This window comes from Theobroma cacao, chromosome 2, assembly GCF_000208745.1.
Source record: "Theobroma cacao cultivar B97-61/B2 chromosome 2, Criollo_cocoa_genome_V2, whole genome shotgun sequence".
Taxonomy (NCBI): domain Eukaryota; kingdom Viridiplantae; phylum Streptophyta; class Magnoliopsida; order Malvales; family Malvaceae; genus Theobroma; species Theobroma cacao.
This window is the reverse complement of record NC_030851.1, coordinates 6,892,499-6,912,827: the sequence shown is the minus strand read 5'-3', so window position 1 is coordinate 6,912,827 and position 20,329 is coordinate 6,892,499. Positions and strand designations below refer to the sequence as shown.

At 34.5% G+C, this 20,329-nt stretch overlaps 3 protein-coding genes across 3 annotated transcripts in view; 1 reads left to right on the top strand and 2 right to left on the bottom strand.

Moving 5' to 3' along the window:
- Positions 10,998-12,255, top strand: LOC18608261 (protein EXORDIUM-like 2). The gene has a single exon (XM_007042852.2). The coding sequence runs from the start codon at positions 11,070-11,072 to the stop codon at positions 11,955-11,957; it is 888 nt and encodes a 295-aa protein (XP_007042914.2). The 5' UTR covers positions 10,998-11,069; the 3' UTR covers positions 11,958-12,255.
- LOC18608260 (phospho-2-dehydro-3-deoxyheptonate aldolase 2, chloroplastic) lies at positions 13,163-17,589 on the bottom strand. Its single transcript, XM_007042849.2, has 5 exons — positions 16,802-17,589; positions 15,980-16,257; positions 14,594-14,870; positions 14,153-14,398; positions 13,163-13,826 (listed from the first exon to the last, which is right to left on the bottom strand). Exons 1-5 carry the CDS (start codon positions 17,285-17,287, stop codon positions 13,566-13,568), a joined length of 1,548 nt encoding a protein of 515 aa, XP_007042911.2. The 5' UTR covers positions 17,288-17,589; the 3' UTR covers positions 13,163-13,565.
- The window catches only part of LOC18608259 (polyadenylate-binding protein 3), a 5,049-nt gene continuing 3,319 nt past the window's right edge, over positions 18,600-20,329 (bottom strand). The window contains exons 4-6 of the mRNA XM_007042847.2: positions 19,315-19,506; positions 19,020-19,141; positions 18,600-18,886 (exon numbers count right to left, since the gene is read on the bottom strand). Of these exons, the coding sequence (XP_007042909.1) occupies positions 18,838-18,886; positions 19,020-19,141; positions 19,315-19,506 (363 nt within the window). The 3' untranslated portion in view covers positions 18,600-18,837. The remainder of the gene's footprint in view (positions 18,887-19,019; positions 19,142-19,314; positions 19,507-20,329) is intronic.

The window sequence follows — 20,329 nt, the reverse complement described above, 5'->3', positions numbered from 1 at the left end:
CATATCTTTGAGTCGAATATGTATCATATGTTTGACACAACTGGCTGTTCATAAAAATATTCATGCTCCCTTTGTTTATGAAGGGGTGGGTGGCGGCTTTCCCTCTCCCCAAACAGCTTGAATCCATTGTCGGTCCATGGCAAAATAATGCCAAACTACTGGACTAAAATACTCGTAATTAATTATTATAAGTAAATAGCTTGATATATGCTTAATTATAGGGCAACTTGTGACTGCGAATGGTATTACATAATAAATCAGTGGGACATGACGATCTCTTCTTGCCATCTCGAACGTTCGTCCCAATCTTGTGGTTCCCAAAATACTTGAACACTTATATGTATGATAGGCGTCATATATAGCACAAAACATTGAATTGGTAAATTATATATGTTGGGGGCTTATCGTGAGTAAAGCTGTCACGGGGGGTCCTCCAAACGAGTTAAGAGAAATAATTAACAAATTGAGAGCAGGGTTGACCATGATTTTGAAGCTGTATAGTACAACGTAGAATAATTGATCATCTTCTTTTCTAATAGCTGTAAAACAAGCCAGCTGATTTACCAATGGCTAGCTGCCACCATAGTCAAAAACGTACATGACATTTCCTTTTCAATTCTTGAGGTTTTTTCAAAGTTTGGTTTTGTCATTAGGCTAACATCACCTTCACATCGCACCCTATTGTACGTTCGTAACCAAACACAAGCGCTCGATCAATGATAGCAGTTCTTGCATGTAAACAATTTCTAGTAGCATAGATAAAGAGTTAAATTAAGACATTTATAGTTCTGCAGTAGTTCAATAGTAGTGCACTACATTTGTTGCCATGTCTTGAAAAAATTGGAGCAAAAGTACCATAGCAGTACTATAATTGTTGCCACTTCTTCAAAAATTAAGAGCAAAACCCAAGGCCTAGAAATTTCAAATGGTCGTGTATATCTTATTTTGATTTGGTTTAACAGTTGCTTTAATAAAGTGTCAAAATTATTCGAATCCTCTTTATTCATCAACCTAATTGAATTTGATTATAAGTATAGAAAAAAGAAGTTGACTGAAGTAGGCTAGGAGGGTAGTGTTATCCTAGCAAAATTTTCTTCTTCCTTCACAAGAATTTTAACTTGCCGTGATTAATTAATGTATACAACTTTACGGGAACTTTTGGAATTCTTCCGCTATATATGCATACTGGTTGGTGGGCTTGATTTAATTAGGGCATAAGTTATCATAAAGGTTTTCATCTCCAAACTTTGTGGCCAGTGAAAGCCAAATAAAGTAGAGCAGGGTTTGAAGGAATGCATGAATCCAAAAGTTTATGTTAGAAAGTCTACGGCATGTGACTCGACCCATTAATATCAAGTTGATCGCCTTTTCTTCTTTTCCTTTTCTCTTGTTTTTTGGGTGCGTTGGGAAAGTCGGATTCCAAGTCCTCTTAGTTCACAAAGCAACTTTTTTGACAAAAACCAAAAAAAGGGTTCTCAACCGACAATAGATTAATCCCTCTTGGTCCTATATATATCAGTTCATCATTTAGTCAATAAACATGGATGTTTTGATAGGTTGAAAATTTCATGACTAGCTAAGGGTCCGCATGATTGGATTACATTACTCATTAGTTTTTACTCTTTGGTTACGGATGAATTTAATTGAATTTTTCAATGCCATAAAACAATTTCATTGTTGCATACCATTTTATATGCAAGTAGAATAAGGTTGCATGCTCGATTACTTACTTCAGGTATAAATATAGACATCGGAGCTTGTGATGTTAGCAGCGATCGAGTATGTTGTTTCTATATATGTTAATTTTCAGATCAATGGAATCTGTACACAACAACTTAGGTATTCTACAAAGACATACCGACCAGCTCAAAATACCAAAAACAGCTTCCCAATACCAGCTGCAACTACAAAAAGAAAAGATTTTACAAGAATGCTAGTGCTTACTTTGTTGTTCCAACCGTTTAACCCATTTTAACACATATGCCAAAGATGCTTACTGTGGTGAAAGGGAATGGAAACACAAAACTGGGGTGCAATTCAGGGTTTAAAGGTGCCTGATTAGATTTTTCGGCAAATTATTTTGATGGAACGTCCATCGTTGTGTACTGGATGGGCGGCATAACCCCCCCCCTGTTAACTTAAATGCACTGTCGGTCCACGGCAAGCGTGGTGCCAAATGAGTAGACTATTTTTTTCAAAAAGATTGGCTTCATTTGGCCACATCTCACCAAAACTTGTGATGGACAATAGTCATTACAAGAAACATAATTGGGAGGGCATGCAGCTAAATTTCCTCACCTACTCGTTTCATTCATGGTGGAAAAAACGCTACAGAAAATAAAGTTATTTTCAAAGTCTTGATCTGCCAGCTTTTATGGCATTTCTGTTTATGAAAGTACGTACTAAGCTACAAAAAAAAAAATCGATGTCATGATGGAGAATTTCTAACCTCTCCTCGCCTTCTTGCAGGGAAAATTTATGAGTCAATGAAGGATAAAGACAGTTACCCAAAGAAAATAAGGCATAAAAGACTTGTAAATAGGAACCATAAGTTGATAAAAACGTTTTGTCTGCCTTCCATCAGATCCATCCAAGGCAACAATTTTGATTGATGTGCTTGTAGTCGTCGTGAGTGTTATCTATACTCATCCAATTTTGTAGACACCGAGTCAATAGATTGATAGATCCAGTAGACGCGAGTGACTTTGAATTTTATCCTACCAATTATAACTTGTTTAGCAGTTAAGCATAGAAAATATGAATAATTGAAGCATAAATCGCTATCCCACAATGGCGACAATCGAAGAATACCACAAGGTATGACTATTGAGTTGCGTATTCTTTGGAAAAGGACAAAAGATGCCCAAAATTTTCATGTATCATCAAAACAAAAAAAAGGGTCTAAATCTATAACAGGAAAAATAGTAGTTCTATCAACTTTAATGAGCTTAGTTTTCCAATGCATATATAGTCACCTATAGACGTAAATATGACGTTAGAGTACTATTTCTATTTCTTGCGATCGAAAGCAGAGGCGGAGCGTCCCTTCACAACAGGGAATCATGGCTTCTCAAAAATTTTAAAATTTTTTATATATTATATATTTTTAATGAATCTTAAAATAATTTTTTATTAAATTATTAATATAATATGTTTTATACGTTTTTTTAATAGACCCTCATTTTATTAAGTTTATTAATATAAATAAAAAATAATAAAATAATTTTATAAATCCATTTAATTTATTCTAATTCTTAAATCTTTTCTTTTTAAATTTATTCACACCTCTTCCTATCGTTTTCTTTTTCTTTTTTTTTCTTCTGTCTTTTCATTGTGAAATTATAAAAACGTAAATTTTTTATTTATTTTTTTATTTATATAATTTTTTTTATTTTAATTTTATTCTATTTAATCATATGTTTTAAGTTTTTATAAATTTTATTTTTTAAATTTCTACAAATCATCAACTATATTTTTTTTATGTAGTTCTATCTTCTACTTATCATATTTTCTTTTTTTTTGTTATGAGTTCTCAATAATTTTAATCTTTAAAAATAAAAAAAATATTACATAATTCTCAAATATGCCTTACTTAAAATTTCACCAATATATTTTTTTTATTAATCTTGATTACATAAGATATTTTTTATATGTTTTAGGTTTTATGTTTTATATTTAGTTGAATGAAAATTATCTTTAAGTATTTGTTTTTAAACAATATTAATTATATAAGAAAAAATTATTAAGTTTATGTATCGTATTTAATTATTTATATTTTATGTATTATTTCTTTTTATTTTTTGACTTATCAATAAAAATTGGCTAGCTTCGTCCATAATCGGAAGATATATAGTGCGATTATTTAGACAATAATAATTAATCAGGTAGATTAATCAAAGACAAAATTAGGTCAGGAAGATACTCTATATGATTATTTTCTCGAATACAACTGATTTGAGAATGAAACCCTGCCCAATATGAGAAAAACTTGATCAATTTCAAGGAAACGCGTCCCCTTGTAATTCAAGAGTTACAGGGGGGCGAGCTCATAGTCGGTGTGTTATTCTCCTGATAGATCTTTGGAGTCCACTTGTTATTTACAGTTTGACTATATAGACAATGCATGCCTTAGTTGGTGGGCTATATACTTCGGGATAGCTGGCTCGTTATGGCCTAATCTTGAATTAATACAACTTGGCTTTCGTTGGTGATATTGTAATTTATGTTCATGATCTTCTTTGCATTTAATTGGGGTCTTATGGAACTTTCATGGGTCAACCAGACGGAAGGTATTGTCCTATATATGCTTTTGAAGACCTCTTCTTTAGAATAAGAGAGAGCTTTGAAAATCATTTAATTTTTCTGGGTGTTACTTGTTTTGTGGTCCTGTGATGAACTGCTGGTTATCGTGAGCCAGCTTGTCCAGGCCATTTCTAAGATATATCTATATGGCAGCCTGCTGACTCCTGCAGATACTCATCTACTTCATTTATTAAATAATGCGGTAGAGCTAAGGGATTTGCATGTATACTATATACATATTTTATAGTTTTAATTATTAATATTACCTTATAAGCATATAATATCAAAAAAATTTCTCAAGTTTCTTGTGGATTGTGACACTCGTGCGTACTTCTTTTCCACATTTTTTTTCCTTATCTTAGGGCTAGGATTGTTCTGACCCTGCACTATTCATCATACATCTAATTAGTTAAAGAACGTGAAGAAGCAATGCAAATCTTCAATGGACTAATTAGGAAAGTTGAAAGATTCCATTGAAGATTTGCAACAATATTTTTAGTTTTACTTGTATGGGAAAATCAAATATTTTTTGAAGTAACAAAAAGAATAATTTCTTTTTTTTTTCTTTCAAACGAAAAAGAAAAAATGATATAATTACTCTATATAGCCATGATCTTGTTAATGACTTTCATGACATTAATTGAGCTTAAATTTCTTGGAACCAATTAAAAATGTAAGGAATTACGCGCGGCGTGGATGTTAAGTTTTGATACTATGTTTTGTCAATTTTAGGTGCTATCCAATTCCCAATGTTAGATATTCAGGTCATTATCACACGTGTGGTCTACTACCACGTCCTATTTACGTTTGCCAGAAGGCCGTGGCCCGAAAGCCGCAAGGGTTGGTGGCGACACCCTTGCAAAATTTATGTTACATGCATAGAATGTTGACATATGTAGGAATGTCTACGAGTTAATCAAGAACAAATATCATAGACACCGATATGAATTTCATGCAAATTATGAATAAAATTTATGCGTAGTTTCGTTTCATGTCCTAAAATAAGCTCGCTGTAATAAAAATCGAAAGTTTGAGTTAGAGCCGTACTGGTTGTCCATTCCATGAGTTAAACCGAAAATAAAGGAGGTGGGTGGTGGCACAATTGCAGGGCGTACGTAAGGGTGAGAGGGATGGTCCTAGTGCTCCAATTAACCGGAGTCAAATGAGCATTAATGGTAGAAAAGGGACATTCCAGGGAGGGGAAAGGGATGAGCTGCACAAAATCAAACCCGAGGTAAGGCCCCCCACCAAACGGTTTCACGCCCTCTTGCATTATTCGGCTGCTTTTGGCATTCCATAACATTCTCTTTTGTCACAATCCGTGCCAACTAAATCTGTGGTAGGGTTGATTGAACCCCCTTATCAACCCTCACCATATATGATTGCTCCATACATTCATTCATTCATGCACTCTCCTTCCCTGCCAAGTCCTTCGAAATTATACTTACTACAACAAAAAACACAAGCATTGGGCATCTCTCATGCATTGACTAATAATAATTGCTTTCAGATTAATTAGCTCTAATCATATTAGCCACCTAATTTGAGTTTACAATAACCAAGTCTTCCCATATTTCCCCTCTAGAGATAACTAACAGAAAATTTACAAAACTTTAATTTCCATCATAACAGGGTAATAAAAAGGGCAATGACAGTAAGTGAAAGAAAAGAAATGTCAGGAGGAAACTAACAAGGAAAGAAAGAAGCCAAAGAAAAGAAAAGATGCCTGTTTGGTAATGCATTTCACATTCAAAATGCTTTGAAATAAAGATGGACCAGACAAAAAAAAAACACACACATTTCAAATTAAAAAGAAACGAAAAAACACAAAACCCCAAATGGATGATATCAATGTATGTGGTACAACTTTTGTGGACAAAGCTTATGCTTATCCCCTTGTTAGCACTGCGCACAGCACAAAAAAGTCGTGTACGGGCGGGACCACGATGGGGGCCACAAGTATACTCCTCTTAGTACTTAACACGTGTCAAGTGAAGCTAATAGCCAATGCGAGACAGAACAATGAGCATTACTATTCTAGGGGTAGGGGCCATGGGGTCCACGGATTCCCCTCCAATTTTGACTCAGAGTTTGTCGCCTTGTGTGCCGACTCCACCCTTCTCTCCCACACGTGAATCATCTCTTTCATTTTACTCTTTACCATTTTCGGTTTTTTTACTCCCCCTTTTTTCAACCACACCCACCCTCCTCCCTCGTCCCATGGGGTCTAATGGAACTGTGGTATTATTAGTAAATTTCGGTAGTTTAACAATATTTGTTTTGCAAACAAAACAATGAAGCATAGCTTTTATTACTAGTTTATCGTATAAAGAGAAATCAAATTGATCAGTTAGCAATTTTACGTGAAACTAAGTTTCAAAATCACAAGTAAATGCTATTGAATTGAAGACATGGATGTAACGCTTAAGCTTAAACTAGATAGACAAGAACATTGTCATCATTGACACAAAAACATATAAACCTTTTTTTTTTTTGAAACCGAATGTGAAAATGAGTCAAATGTGGTGAACTGGGACTCTGACCAAGTCCGCCACCGTCCTTTTGGGAGTTTCATTACCAAAAAGCATAAAAAGTGTTTCTTTTGGGTCTTCGTTCTGGAAAAGCTTGATGAACAAGTAAAAATGAATATGTTGAAAAAAATAATAAAAGGTGGGGTTGGGTTAGCCCAACTTTTCGTCCCTTGTTTCGAGACAGTGGACCAACGGGCACCAATCCCACTTTGTGCTTCCTTTTCCTCATGCGTGCTAGCTGCCTTCACCTATTTTCCTATAATTAAATATACAAAAAGGTCAAGTATATTTTTGTATTAAACTATCTGATAATTACTACTTTAAAGTCAAAGTATCAAGTTCGAATATCAAAAATATTAAAATTTACGAGATAAAAAATTCTTTTTTTAATTCTAAATTGAATGTTTCTTTTTTTTATGTTTCAAAAATAAATATTTATTTTTTAAAATATGAAAAAACCTTCTTCAATATTATTCTTCATCTAAATATTAATTTTATGTGAGGTCTTTTAATTTTTATATTACTTCAAAAGTAAATATTATAAAGTGAAACATAAAATACCTCATACTTCAAATTTTATATTATTTTAAAAAATAAAAAATTAATTTGATACAAAGGATTTTTTATTTTTTATTCTATAATTTATAACTTAATTTTAAAAGGTTTTCATATACATAAAAATTTTTAATATATTTGAAACACTTGCTAATATTGTCATTTAAATTTGAATTTAAAATAACTTGCTTGAAATCTTAGTCAAAATGGATAGTCATCATATATACAACTAAGGGCAGAGGGTCGTAACTTCTCAATTTAATTTTTTTTTATGTGTATAAATTTCATAATATATAGCTTTACCACCCCTACACAAAAGCAAATAAGTTAGTTTGGAGAAGTGGTAAGAAATTTAAATTAACTTTCAAATGTTAATTCTTTCTTTGTCTAAATTTTAGAATTCTTATTTTCTTTTTTTTTCTGTTATAAGGATAGATATAATACTCAAATAAACTCTTAAATTATTTAAAAATATTCGAATAAGTTTTTATTATTTTATTACGTTCAAACATATCTCTTTACTTTTATTTTAAGTCAAATAAACTCTTATAATTAATGATTGACTAATTATCATTAGTCAAAATACATTTATTATTTTATATCCACATAATACTGGCATGACATTGATGTGATAGTAAAAAATATCACATGATTATATTATTATAATAAATTAATATGTCATGTAATTATCAATTATGATATGTCAATATGTTATATCATCATCATTAATTATGATTTGTTATCATACCACGTCAACATCACGTGACATAAAATTATAAATAAAATTTTGACTAAATCAATCATTAGTTTTATTTGACTTAAAATAAAAAAAATTATTTAGTTCAAAATAAAAGTATAAACACTTAATTAAACGTAATAAAAGTATAAAAACTTATTTTAATTTTCCTAAATAGTGTAAAGGTTTTTTATATATTATGCTATAAGTATACTAAACTCTTTTTTTCTTTTCTTTTTTTCTCTTTTTATCTTTTTTTTTTCTCCTTTATAAGTATACTAAATTCTCTTCTTCTTTTTTTCTTTTTTTTTGTTCTTTCTTTTTTCTTTTTTCTCCTTTATACATATACTAAACCTTTTTATTCTTGTGTAATCATTTATGAATTTGAAAACATGAAAGTAGGTTGAGCACAACTTACAATGCCTAATGTAATATTAATTTTTTTCTATTTTATGTTTCTTTAAATTGGTGAATTTGAAAACTTATATTTAAATTATTAATAAAATTTTATGCTATAATTAAATTTTATTTCAAAAGTGATTAAATTTTAATGAAATTTTATATTATAATTTACTTTTATTTCAAAAGTGATTGATTTTTATTCCAAATCGAACCATTGACTTGATCTATGAGCTTGTATGATTAATTTTTAGCCACCCTTCATACAAAATTCTAGATTTATCACTGATTGCAACTAGGTGTTTTAATAATAACCAATGTTTCTTTTAAAGCAAGTTACAACGAATTTAGTTATAGTATTAATTCTGTAATGATATAACGTGATTGATAATCAAATTTGTAAATTTTTTTATATTAAAATGTTATCAAAATAATAAATACAAAACATATAGCTCCTAAAAAAATATAACATCTGATGAAAAATTACTAAAGTGATGTTATTTAGGGATGTCAACGAGTAAGGCACCTGTTAATTTTGAGGTATCCAAACTTAAACTTGATTAGCAAATGAAATACCTAAACCTTATAATTACATGAATATTTTTTGAATTTATTACCCTAACATGAACCTTAATACATCATCACTATTTAATAATTACCCGAATTCATTTAAATACCCGACTATGTAAAAAAATTATTAAAATGCTCTCAATGGGTACCTAATTATCAAAATCTGAATCTGTATCCGTATTTATCTATAATAATATTTTTATCCACATTCCATATAATTCATTAATAATTAAATTTATAAAAGCACACAAGCAATAAAATTTAAATTTAAATAATTAAAAAAATCTCAAATATCAACTTAAATAACTAAAAACAAATATCTAAAGAACAACTTAAATAATATTACAAGTTTAATTAATTATATGAGTTTATTATTAATTACATGAAATTTAAAAAATAAGTTGATTCCAAAACTATTATAATCTCACAATTTCTTTTTAAATATATATTTTATAAATTTATAAAAATGAAAACATATATTATAATTAATAATTTTATAAGTTATAATTTTTTATAACATAAACATAAAATAAAAAATAAATATGTTTATATGTTTAAAATATATATACTAAAAGTATATATATAATAGTAATTATAATCTCTATAAATTAACACAATATATAAAAATAATATATTAAAATATTATTATCAATTAATTAATAATTATAAATTTATAAATTAATTTAATTAATAATATAAGTTTATTTTTTATTTATAAAATTTTTAAAAATAATTAAATTCGAATATTAGATGCTCAAAAAATAATATTCAAACTCGATAAAACTAATGAAATTATTACCAAATTTTATCTAAATTCGATTACAAAATATTTTAATTTTATATAATCGAGTCAAATACATGAGAATACCTTAAAACTAATGTTTTTCACTTAAAACTGCGGGGCGGGGCCCCAACTAGTTCACAGGTTGATGCATCGGGACCGCAGCATTAGGTGGCTATAGGAATAGAACTAAATTAAATAAAACTAAAATTCCTAAAATACCGAAACACCACTCTTATGGAAGTCTGCACCTAAACCTTTAGCTTATGTCATCATTCATCTACTCTAACGGGGGGTCCACTATCTGACACTGTGGGATTTATGATGTACTGTAGCTACTGTTCACCACGGGCACACCTTAGCTCCTCTGCCCGATTTTTAAGATTGTTCAAATTTTGAAGTGGATAGGCCGCCTCCTCCACCTCCTGCAGTGTTTGTGGTCCCACGCCTCAGGAGATAAGATTAAGGACTCCAAGTAAAACTATCATCACACGGCATCAGTGTTAGTAATCGATGGTGCTGATCTTCTCTGAATATGATCGGTGGGACCACCTAGATAAATTGTTCTTTGCTGCATTCGAAAAGAAACCACTATTGCAAAACGCCATTCAATCCCTTGGTTCACCCCCCGGCTCAAGAAAAAGGAAGAAAGGGCACTGAATTGACGGGAGAAAGCCTTGTCTCCCCAGTTTCAATTGAAAATGTCATCAAACAATGACGTAATAAAACGATGAGAGTTGAGTGCGTAGGGTAGGAACGGGTGTGGTGTGATGCATTGAATCATTTCTTGGGGTGGTTTGTTGTAAATATCAAACAAGCTCAATGCTTCATTACTCACTACCATCAATACCTGCGGCCTCAACCCGCTCTAAAAAACTCAGTACTAAAGAAAAAAACTCCAATGCCACCTTCGGGAAGCACACGCAAAAGCCTCTCTAGTCTCCCTCGTTACCCTCTTTAGATCACCACGTCACCCTTTCAAACTCCTTACAGCCTGGCCAAACTCCTCTTCACATTTGAACCCCAATCCTCACTCTCCACGTGGCTCGCCTTGACATTGACACCTATGCTTATACAGCTGTCTCCCCGTCTCAAGCACCCGCTATAAATACCTTCCTCACTCCTCTTCTTCGCTCTCAATCTTTCTCAGCAAGCAGCTTTCTCGTAACTAAATCTTTCCCCTCTACCCTTGCACATGGCTTCTATTTACTGCCTTGCCACTTTCTTACTCTTCTGTTTCATCCACCTTTCATCCTCCGAGTTAGTTCAAGAGCAACCTCTCGTTTTAAAGTACCATAACGGTCCACTCCTAAAAGGTAAAATCACCGTTAATTTTATCTGGTACGGGAAGTTTACTCCCATCCAACGGTCCATAATCGTCGATTTTGTCAACTCTTTGAGTACCGACAAGACCACACTGCCTTCCTCATCATCGTGGTGGAAAACAACTGAGAAATACAAGGGAGGTGCATCCAACTTAGGTGTAGGCAAACAAATACTCCTCGAAAATTACCCACTCGGTAAAATCCTTAAAAACCCTCATTTACCAGCCTTGGCCAGCAAATTTAATGGCGTCAATACCATTAACATCATTCTAACGGCCAAAGACGTCTCCGTGGAAGGCTTTTGCATGAGGTGCGGGACTCACGGGTCAACGCGGGTTGGCCGAGGCCCGATTCGTGGAACCTATATCTGGGTTGGGAACTCCGAGACTCAGTGTCCTGGTCAATGCGCCTGGCCGTTTCACCAGCCTATTTACGGTCCCCAAACTCCACCTTTAGTTGCCCCCAACGGAGACGTTGGAGTTGACGGAATGATCATTAACTTGGCAACCCTCCTGGCTAACACAGTTACCAATCCCTTTAATAACGGGTATTTCCAGGGGCCAGCAAACGCACCGTTAGAAGCGGTTTCAGCTTGCACGGGGATATTCGGGTCGGGTTCGTATCCGGGATACCCAGGTAATCTCCTGGTGGAGAAGAGTACCGGGGCGAGCTACAATGCAAACGGGATTAACGGAAGGAAATACTTGTTGCCTGCCATGTGGGATCCACAGACATCAACCTGCAAGACGATTGTGTGATGGGGCACGTGGCGGAAATCAGTGATGAGGAGCGATGATTGTAATCGTGGCATTGATATGTAGATATTTGAGAATGGTGTATGGGCGGAGGGGGGAGGGGGGAGGGGGGAGGGGGGAGGTAGGGACCTTAGGTTGTTGTCGTTTTGCGTGACGTGTAAATTCTAGTTTGGTATGAAAAAAGAAAATCAAAATGATGGGGGGAGGGAAATGTGAATGTGAGATAATAATGAGAAGCAATAGAAATATATGTTAAAGAAGTGAAAAGTAAATTTTACTTGTTGGGTTATTTTTGTTCTTACTTGTTTGTTTACTGTGACGATAAGCTCACGGTTAAAGAGGAGGGGGGGCCCAATGGGGGGATTTTTGTTTGTTTGTGGGTGAATGATGAGAAAGATGCTGGGGGCCTGGGAGACCATGATGACATAATTCAGAGGTTCCATTTCCCATTTGCCTGAACGTTTTAAAAGTGAGAAAAAACCTGTCTAAATGTTTTAATATGTGGGAACTTGTGTCCATGTTCTAATGAGCAGGATTAAACAATTTTAGCACCACCTAAGTTGTAGCAATGAGGAAATGAGAGAGCGATTGATGTCACCCTATTTCGTAATTGCCACAAGGGAACAGGAAAACCCAAGCCCAGCTCCCGGGAGGGAGCTGTCAACACCTCTGGTCTTGTACTACTGCTACTGGTGCTTTTGTGTTTCACGAGGAAAAAAGGGTGCTTTCAGTGTGAGGTGTGGGAAATTGATGGGCAGTCATGGGGTTGTGGAAAGATCCAGTGGAACTTGATATTCTGGCTCTCGTCATTGCACCTAGGAGAGGAGGGGAGTAGTAGCCTAGTAGGAGTGATTCTTGTGAATTGTGTGAGACGATAAAAGTTCAAAGTTACTCCTAATAATTAAACCATTACTAGTCGCTTTCCACATTTTACGGATTTCATGGGCAGTGAAGGAGGACCACACTATCGTCAATTTCAATCATAATAAAATAATAATAATTGAGATCATAAGGTCAGAGGCAGAGCAATCAAACAGTTCTCGTGCACCATGTCTTCTCCATTACATGCGGTTACTGGAAGGGATCCCCTCAGGTTTTTTCTTATCTTTTTCTATCTATTAATGCTCTTACAAAGAAGCATGCTTTTGCAAGGGAGAATCAATTTTTTCTTTTCTATACTTTAGTAATGATAAATGAACATTATGGAATTAATGTAACATCATTCCTCCTCTTCAAATCAAACACCCATTCTACCAGGCTCTAACCCCCAGAAAATTGTCACACATTTCAATTATACAAACCCACATCAAATGCACCCAAGTCGACTAGAAACATAATTGCAATTTAAGCATGTACATATTCTACAGACTTGTAAGCAGCAATTTTACACGGAGAAATACCATTTACATATCCCACAATCATACCATTACCTGTTCCTCAAACAAATTCTGAAACAAAGCTTCAAAATACTATTAGAGCAACAATGTAACTTACTTAAACCATACTATCACTAGCTGTAATCCTCATGCATAGATTAGCCTCAAAACCTCTTCCCTCAATTTAACTTTATCTCTAGGCAAACTAATAAGGAAACCACCACAAAATATACTATCAATTGGAGGCCAGAGGGTGCCGTGATGCAAGCCTTCTTTTTCTTAGCCGCTCTCCAATAATGAAGGCAAGCTCTAGAGATTGAGAAGCATTAAGCCTTGGATCACAATGGGTGTGATAGCGTGAACTCAGATCATTATAGGTTATAGTTCTTGAGCCTCCAACGCATTCTGTCACATTCTGCCCTGTCATCTCTAAATGAACTCCTCCAGGATAGCTACCTTCTTGATCATGCACATCAAAGAATGCTCTCACCTCAGCCTAACAAAACATAAATTATTACCACAGTCATTATAATAGGAATTAAAAAATCAAGAAAGATTTCATAAATTACTCGTGAATAGTTGGAGTTCCAATAGTTATATATTTCAAACGGCTTCCTTCGAGAATCACTTCACATATTTCTTTTAGGTTAAACTTATGATATTGAACTGGTACTTATCTCAAACACTTCTGTATAAGGATGGCAGATTTGACAAAAGCTGACACGCTATAACTATCCAAGTAGGATTGTTTTGTTTTGAAATCTTGAGCAACATGGAAATAGCTACTGTAAATAAGTCCATAAAAAATGATAGCAGCCATACCCTAATTGCATCAAAGGAACGAGTTTTCAGTCCACAAGGAGCTTTAGTAGTGTTCCCATGCATGGGGTCGCTAACCCAAGTTACAATCTGCCCAGCTCTGCGGACAGCCCTGATCAAATGGGGAAGTTTCACTCTCATGTTCTCAGCTCCCATCCTTACAATGACAGTTATCCTACCAGGCTTGTTCTGAGGATTTAGAATTTCAATGAGCCTAACTAGCTCATTAGGATCCATCTTATCACTAACCTGCATCACAATTCTATCATTTAGTCATTTTGTCTCGAAATTCAAAGTTAATCACCAACAACATTAACTGCTTTACAAAAGAAAAAAAAAGGTACTCAATGATCTATTGAATGCTTTAATCTCATTCCAGACTAAGTATACGTTGTAAAAAAACTTTAGTGTACTTAACTGAAAGAGAACAACAAGGGAAGGTACCTTTATGCCCAGAGGATTAGCAACTCCCCTTAAAAATTCAACAGGAGCACCATCAAGCTGGCGGGTGCGCTCCCCAACCCAAAGCATGTGAGCAGAGCAGTCATAGTAAAGCCCAGAGGTTGAATCCTCCCTAGTGAGTGCCTGCTCATAAGGCAGGAGCAAGCACTCATGAGACGTCCAAAACTCTGTAGTTGTCATGATAGGGTGACCAACTGTGAGTCCAGCAGCAGCCATGAACCCCATAGCCTCATCAACTCGGTGAGCCAGTTCACGGTACCTGCTCAGGCACACCGAAAAAAACATGTTCATTCAACATTAAAAATACCAAAAGTCTCTAAAAAGATAGCTAGTGCAAGCGTTCAGCAATTTCAAGCAAATGGTTCCTAGATATTTAGGCAAAATACTTTCCACCCAGATAATGATGCAACATCACATATAAAACAAACATTAACCCTAAAAAAAACCCAGAAAAATAAAAAACAAAAGCGTTTCCCTTCTAATATACTCATCATTTCAAATCTTAAGAAGAATTAAAGAGAAAATCACCTAAAGGTAATAAATAAAAAGAAAGGAAATGCCATTCTGTCAGGTATTGGACCTAATGCAGAAACTGAACTTCAATCAAGCTAATTTATGGGAATAAATTTGTGTCATTAATGTGAAACACTGCAGTGATGGCTAGCTTAGTTTTTGCTTGGTAGTCTCCTAGAATTTGAACCTCTAATTTTGGCTTGAGATATAATAGGCTATAAAGTGAAATTGACAAAACATTAGTAATGCAAGAGAAATCAATTAGCAAAGCAACTTATTTCAGTGCCATTTAAAGTCTTCTTGAATATTAACAATCAAACTTTGTTACCCTGCTCAAATGTTGGTTTCATCTATCAAATGTACCTTGAACAATGGATATTAATCGGTAATGACATCAATATATTTTCACCATCCAGGTATATGTTTGAAATAGAAGGCAATAGAGTAATTCACCCAGCAATGTTGTTTACATAAAATTGTGTAATGTAATTGCTGAATCATACTAACACAACTTGTGAGCTTGTAATAGTAACTTCAAGACCATGGATCTTCTCCTTGAGTATGAAAAGAACCACTATCACAGACAATGAGGAATCTTTCAGTATCTGATGCCACACCTCTAGGAATGATGAAATGGGTTGATGGAAGAGTAGTTATGAGTTATGGCAAATATTAGTTTAAGTGTCCTAGATGTGCAATAAAACTGCAAAAACTGATTCAATAAACACCACATCATTTTAGTTAAAAACTCATAACAATCAAAATAGATAGAGGGGGAAAAGCCAAACAATTCATCATATAGACCAACTTCTTGATGCATAAAACAAAAGGTTTAGTTCAGGCAAATAAAAACACCTGTCCCCCTGCTCACTGTTCTCTGTAAAGTCTAGATTCCATTGTGAGACTCTCTGCATGGCTGCATACCCTCCAGTAGCAAATGCCCGCAAAAGGTTCAAAGTTGCCACGGATTGGCAATAGGCCCTGATCATCCTATGGGGATCTGGAACCCTCGCTTTCTCATCAAAAGAATCACCATTTATATTGTCACCTCTATAGCTTGGGAGCTTCACCCCATTCTTCTCCTCGAAGGGATCTGATCTTGGCTTTGCAAACTGACCTGCCATTCTTCCCACCTAAACAATCATAACCACAAACTTAGATAGATTATCTCACTGCCATTGTAAATAATAATTTGCATTGGCAAATAGCAAGGCATATCATCTTTAAAGAACTCAAATATCAACTAATTGAGAAATCTATTCAACTGCATAATAAAAGGTTCCAGTAATATTTTGGAGGAGTCCACAACAACATCCCTGTCTTCTCCCCGCTTCCGATGATTACCATAATTCTAATTCCGCCACCCACAAAATCTCTCTTTGTCACCAAGTACCTTACTCGTAACCATCAACAAGAGTATCAGAAATATCTTGATTAGAGCAGCCATTTACCCACCAAAACAATCTCCCCCACAACTTCAATTCTTCGTCAAATCATGAAAAACCTCAACACAAACAGGACAACCTATAAAATTCAAACTACCAATACAAATCAATAACAAATCCTTGATGAAAGGATAGGATTTCCAACACAACCTCAATTCTAACATAAAATAAAATAAAATAAAAAGTAAAACACCAAACAGCCAACTAAGAGAAACAAAGAAAAAGCAGGGACCTTGATAACAGGCATTTGGCCACCAAACATGAGGACGACACCCATCTGGAGAAGGACCCTGAAAGTGTCACGAATGTTATTAGCATTGAACTCCTTGAAGCTCTCCGCACAGTCACCACCTTGTAGCAGGAAAGCATTGCCAAAAGCAGCCTGTCCAAGCTTCTCTTCAAGGCTCCTTGCCTCCCCAGCAAACACGATTGGAGGGAACGAAGACAGCGTCTGGAGGACAGAGACGAGGTCGTTTTGATCCGGGTATTCAGGAAGCTGGAGAGCCTTCTTGGACTTCCAGCTGTCAAGGCTCCATTTAATGGGGATTGATGGGGAGGTGGTCGAGGCCGCCGTTGATATGGTTGACTTGGCTGGGTCGGCGGAATGGATGGCTGTGATGGGTTTGAGTTTGGCGGGGAGGAGAGAGTGGCAATAATAATGGTGGCGGGGGAGAAGAGGAGATTTGGAGGAGAGCAGAGATGGGGATGTCAGAGCCATGTCTTAGGTCTCACGTTTTTCCAGAGAGTCAAAAGAGGGAGAGAATAGAGATACAGAACGAGAAGACGGCGATATATATAGAGATATATATTATATTAAGAATAAAGAGAAGACAGTGAGCGCCTGATACAATGAATGATACTTTTCCTTTGCTTGCTAGGATTTTACTGCCCAAAAACGATTTTCTGTAACTGACCTCGGACAACCTGATTTCCCCTGGAATGAGTTACAACTTAGAACCGTGTCTGCCTGTCCACTGGATATCATTGGTTTCGTTCGGTTCATTCCTGAGTTACAACCATTATCTCCTCTCAATTTGATGCTTGTAACGTTAAAATATGTTTTTTTATTATTAAGGAAGAAAATTGGATAAATGAGCCATTTTCAATTAACGTTTTAGGTAAGTTTTAGCTTGATAAGGGAATTCCTATGCAGAGCAAGATATAGAATTTGGGGGGATTGACAGGCCAACAATGTAGTTGACCCAATTCATAATAATAATGATAAGAAAATAAACCTAACAAAGTACTAAATGGAAAATAAAAAAATCAATTGTTTTTAATGGTCTTAATAATTTAGGTAAAATACTTTTATATTCTTAAATTTTAATTAAAATTTTAAACGGATTTATTAATTTTTCAAATAGATATTCCACCTCAAAATCGTAAATAATATTAACAAAAATTATAAAAGAACTAAAATATCTTTTTTATTAAATTAAAAAATTATTATTATATTTTTTAAAAAATATAAAAAAAAGCTATGGGAGCATCGGTGCTCTTTTCTTTTTTCAAAAAAATATAATAATAATAAAAAATTAATAAAAATATAAAATAATAATTTTTAAAATTAATAATAATAAAATTATCATTTCAATATTATCACGTGATCAAACTAATAAAAATATCAATAATTGATTAACGATTAAACTTATATGTTCAACTGAACATATTTTTTTAAAATAAAATATTTATTTCAAAAACTAATAAACCTAATTATATTTTTTATTAAAACTTAGAATGGTGAATTTTTTTACCCTAATAATTTAGTTCTTCAAGCCCAACATGCATAAATGGCAAAGCAAAAGACGGTCCTTGAATCAAACAACCAGACTCGAAGCATAGCAGCCGGCAATGCCTACTCCCGGTGTTGATGTGTTAACATCTGACTCCTCTCAAGGTGTTGCAGATGCACATATTTATCCAAATTTTTAAATTTACTTCTGGTTTTTAACGCCCAATAGACTGCTGATAATTAAATTCTTAAGAAACCAAGTACCAATAAAAAAATTATTAAGAAAAAAAAAATCACATGGCAGAAAGAGCAGCTCAGCATAATTGAAAAACATTAATTTAGGTGAAGCAACATGGCAGTCCAAGGAACAGAGTTGCATAGTTCACCAAGAAAGCTAGACCACAATTCTTGCATAGTTTTGGCACATCAACCAAATTAATGGAAAAAGAAACAAACCCCTCATAATCCTTCCAAAAATATAACTCCAGCGAAGCAGATACAAAAGGTATTTGGAACTACTAGTATGGTCCATGCATTTAAAAGTAGGGGCTGTAACGTGTTGCCATTCTCAACCTTGGAACCTTCCTGCAATACACACAATCAAGCTTTACATCCTTTGTTGAGGTTGCAAAAACTGAAAACAGGAATAAAATAATTTATTGAGATATGACAAGGTAATCCCAAGTCAACATGAGAAAACCGCAGCAGCAAGACATACCCATATCCATAAGGAGCAAAGAAATATGGAGCCATAAATGGACCCCTAGGTCGCATAAAAGGGTTGGACCGACGTGGACGATATTGTTTCATCCCAGGTATATTGGTCCGCTTAGCAGTAACCTACATAGATACCAAGAGAGCACATCGCATTTATATAGTTTAAGAAATGGAAGTTTCAAAATAGAAAACCCAAGTCTATTTGCTATTTTTCATGGTGAATGAAAAGCTGCCACAATGTTTTCTTCTCCTAAAAGAAAAAGAGGAAAAAGAAAAGGAATTGCATTTCCTTTTACCTTCAATTGCCTGCCATGTAGTTCGGATTCATTCAGAACAAGAGCCTCTTGAACAGCCTCAGCTTCAAGGAACTCCACATAAGCATAACCCTTTGGCTGGCCATACTTGTCAGTACGAATAGTAACCCTATTTACAGTCCCACAAGACTGGAAATGCTGTTGAACTTCTTCAGGTGTACATGAATAATCCACCTGCAGTCTCAGAATGTTTAATAAATACTAAATAATGCACAACAGGATTTAGAGAAAAAAACAGAAACAAGTGGCAGTCATTGTTATAACAAAACAGAGACAAACAGCAAACAAGGTCATTTGTGCAGAGCCCATCTACTTACTAATCACCTTGTTAAGAAAGGTGAGACCAGCCTGAATGAAGACCAGGTCTTAGTTCAAATGGCCAGTACGCTCACATGGTTCTAATTAAAGAGCCAAACTAAAGAAGCAAAAGGTTAAAATCTTCTCCAGCAATTAGCATTTATGTCCTTGATCTACTTCAAATTTGGAGAATCCAGTGATACTTCTTTTGGCCCACAATGAAACGTGCAAACCACACGCTTTGGCCACTTCATAACTCTCAATTCTACATATGTAAATATGGCCAAACAACAGAAATGAAAGACGCATAAAAGACTAATAGGGTCTCACGATAAATGACGCATTATATATACAACTGTGATAAACCAATCAGAAGCTCAGCAGATTAACAGTGCTTATAATAAGTAAGGCTCCTTAAATAAGAATCATTTCAAGTAACAGGTCACAGAGAAAAGAAATTATTGACAGACACAGCCAAGACATTGATTAATGGTCTAATTACAATAACCTGAGTAAATATAGGTAGATTATAGTAATTATAATTGCATCCTAGAATAAACTAATGTGATGCCAGAGACAGCTCTAGAAAGCTAGCTTTTAACAGTAAAGGACTGGAAGAAGGCAGAAAAGCAAAACCTTCACTCTCTATTTTCTTTTCTTTTCTTTTTCTTTTGCTGGTTTTTTTTTCTGGGGGGGGGGG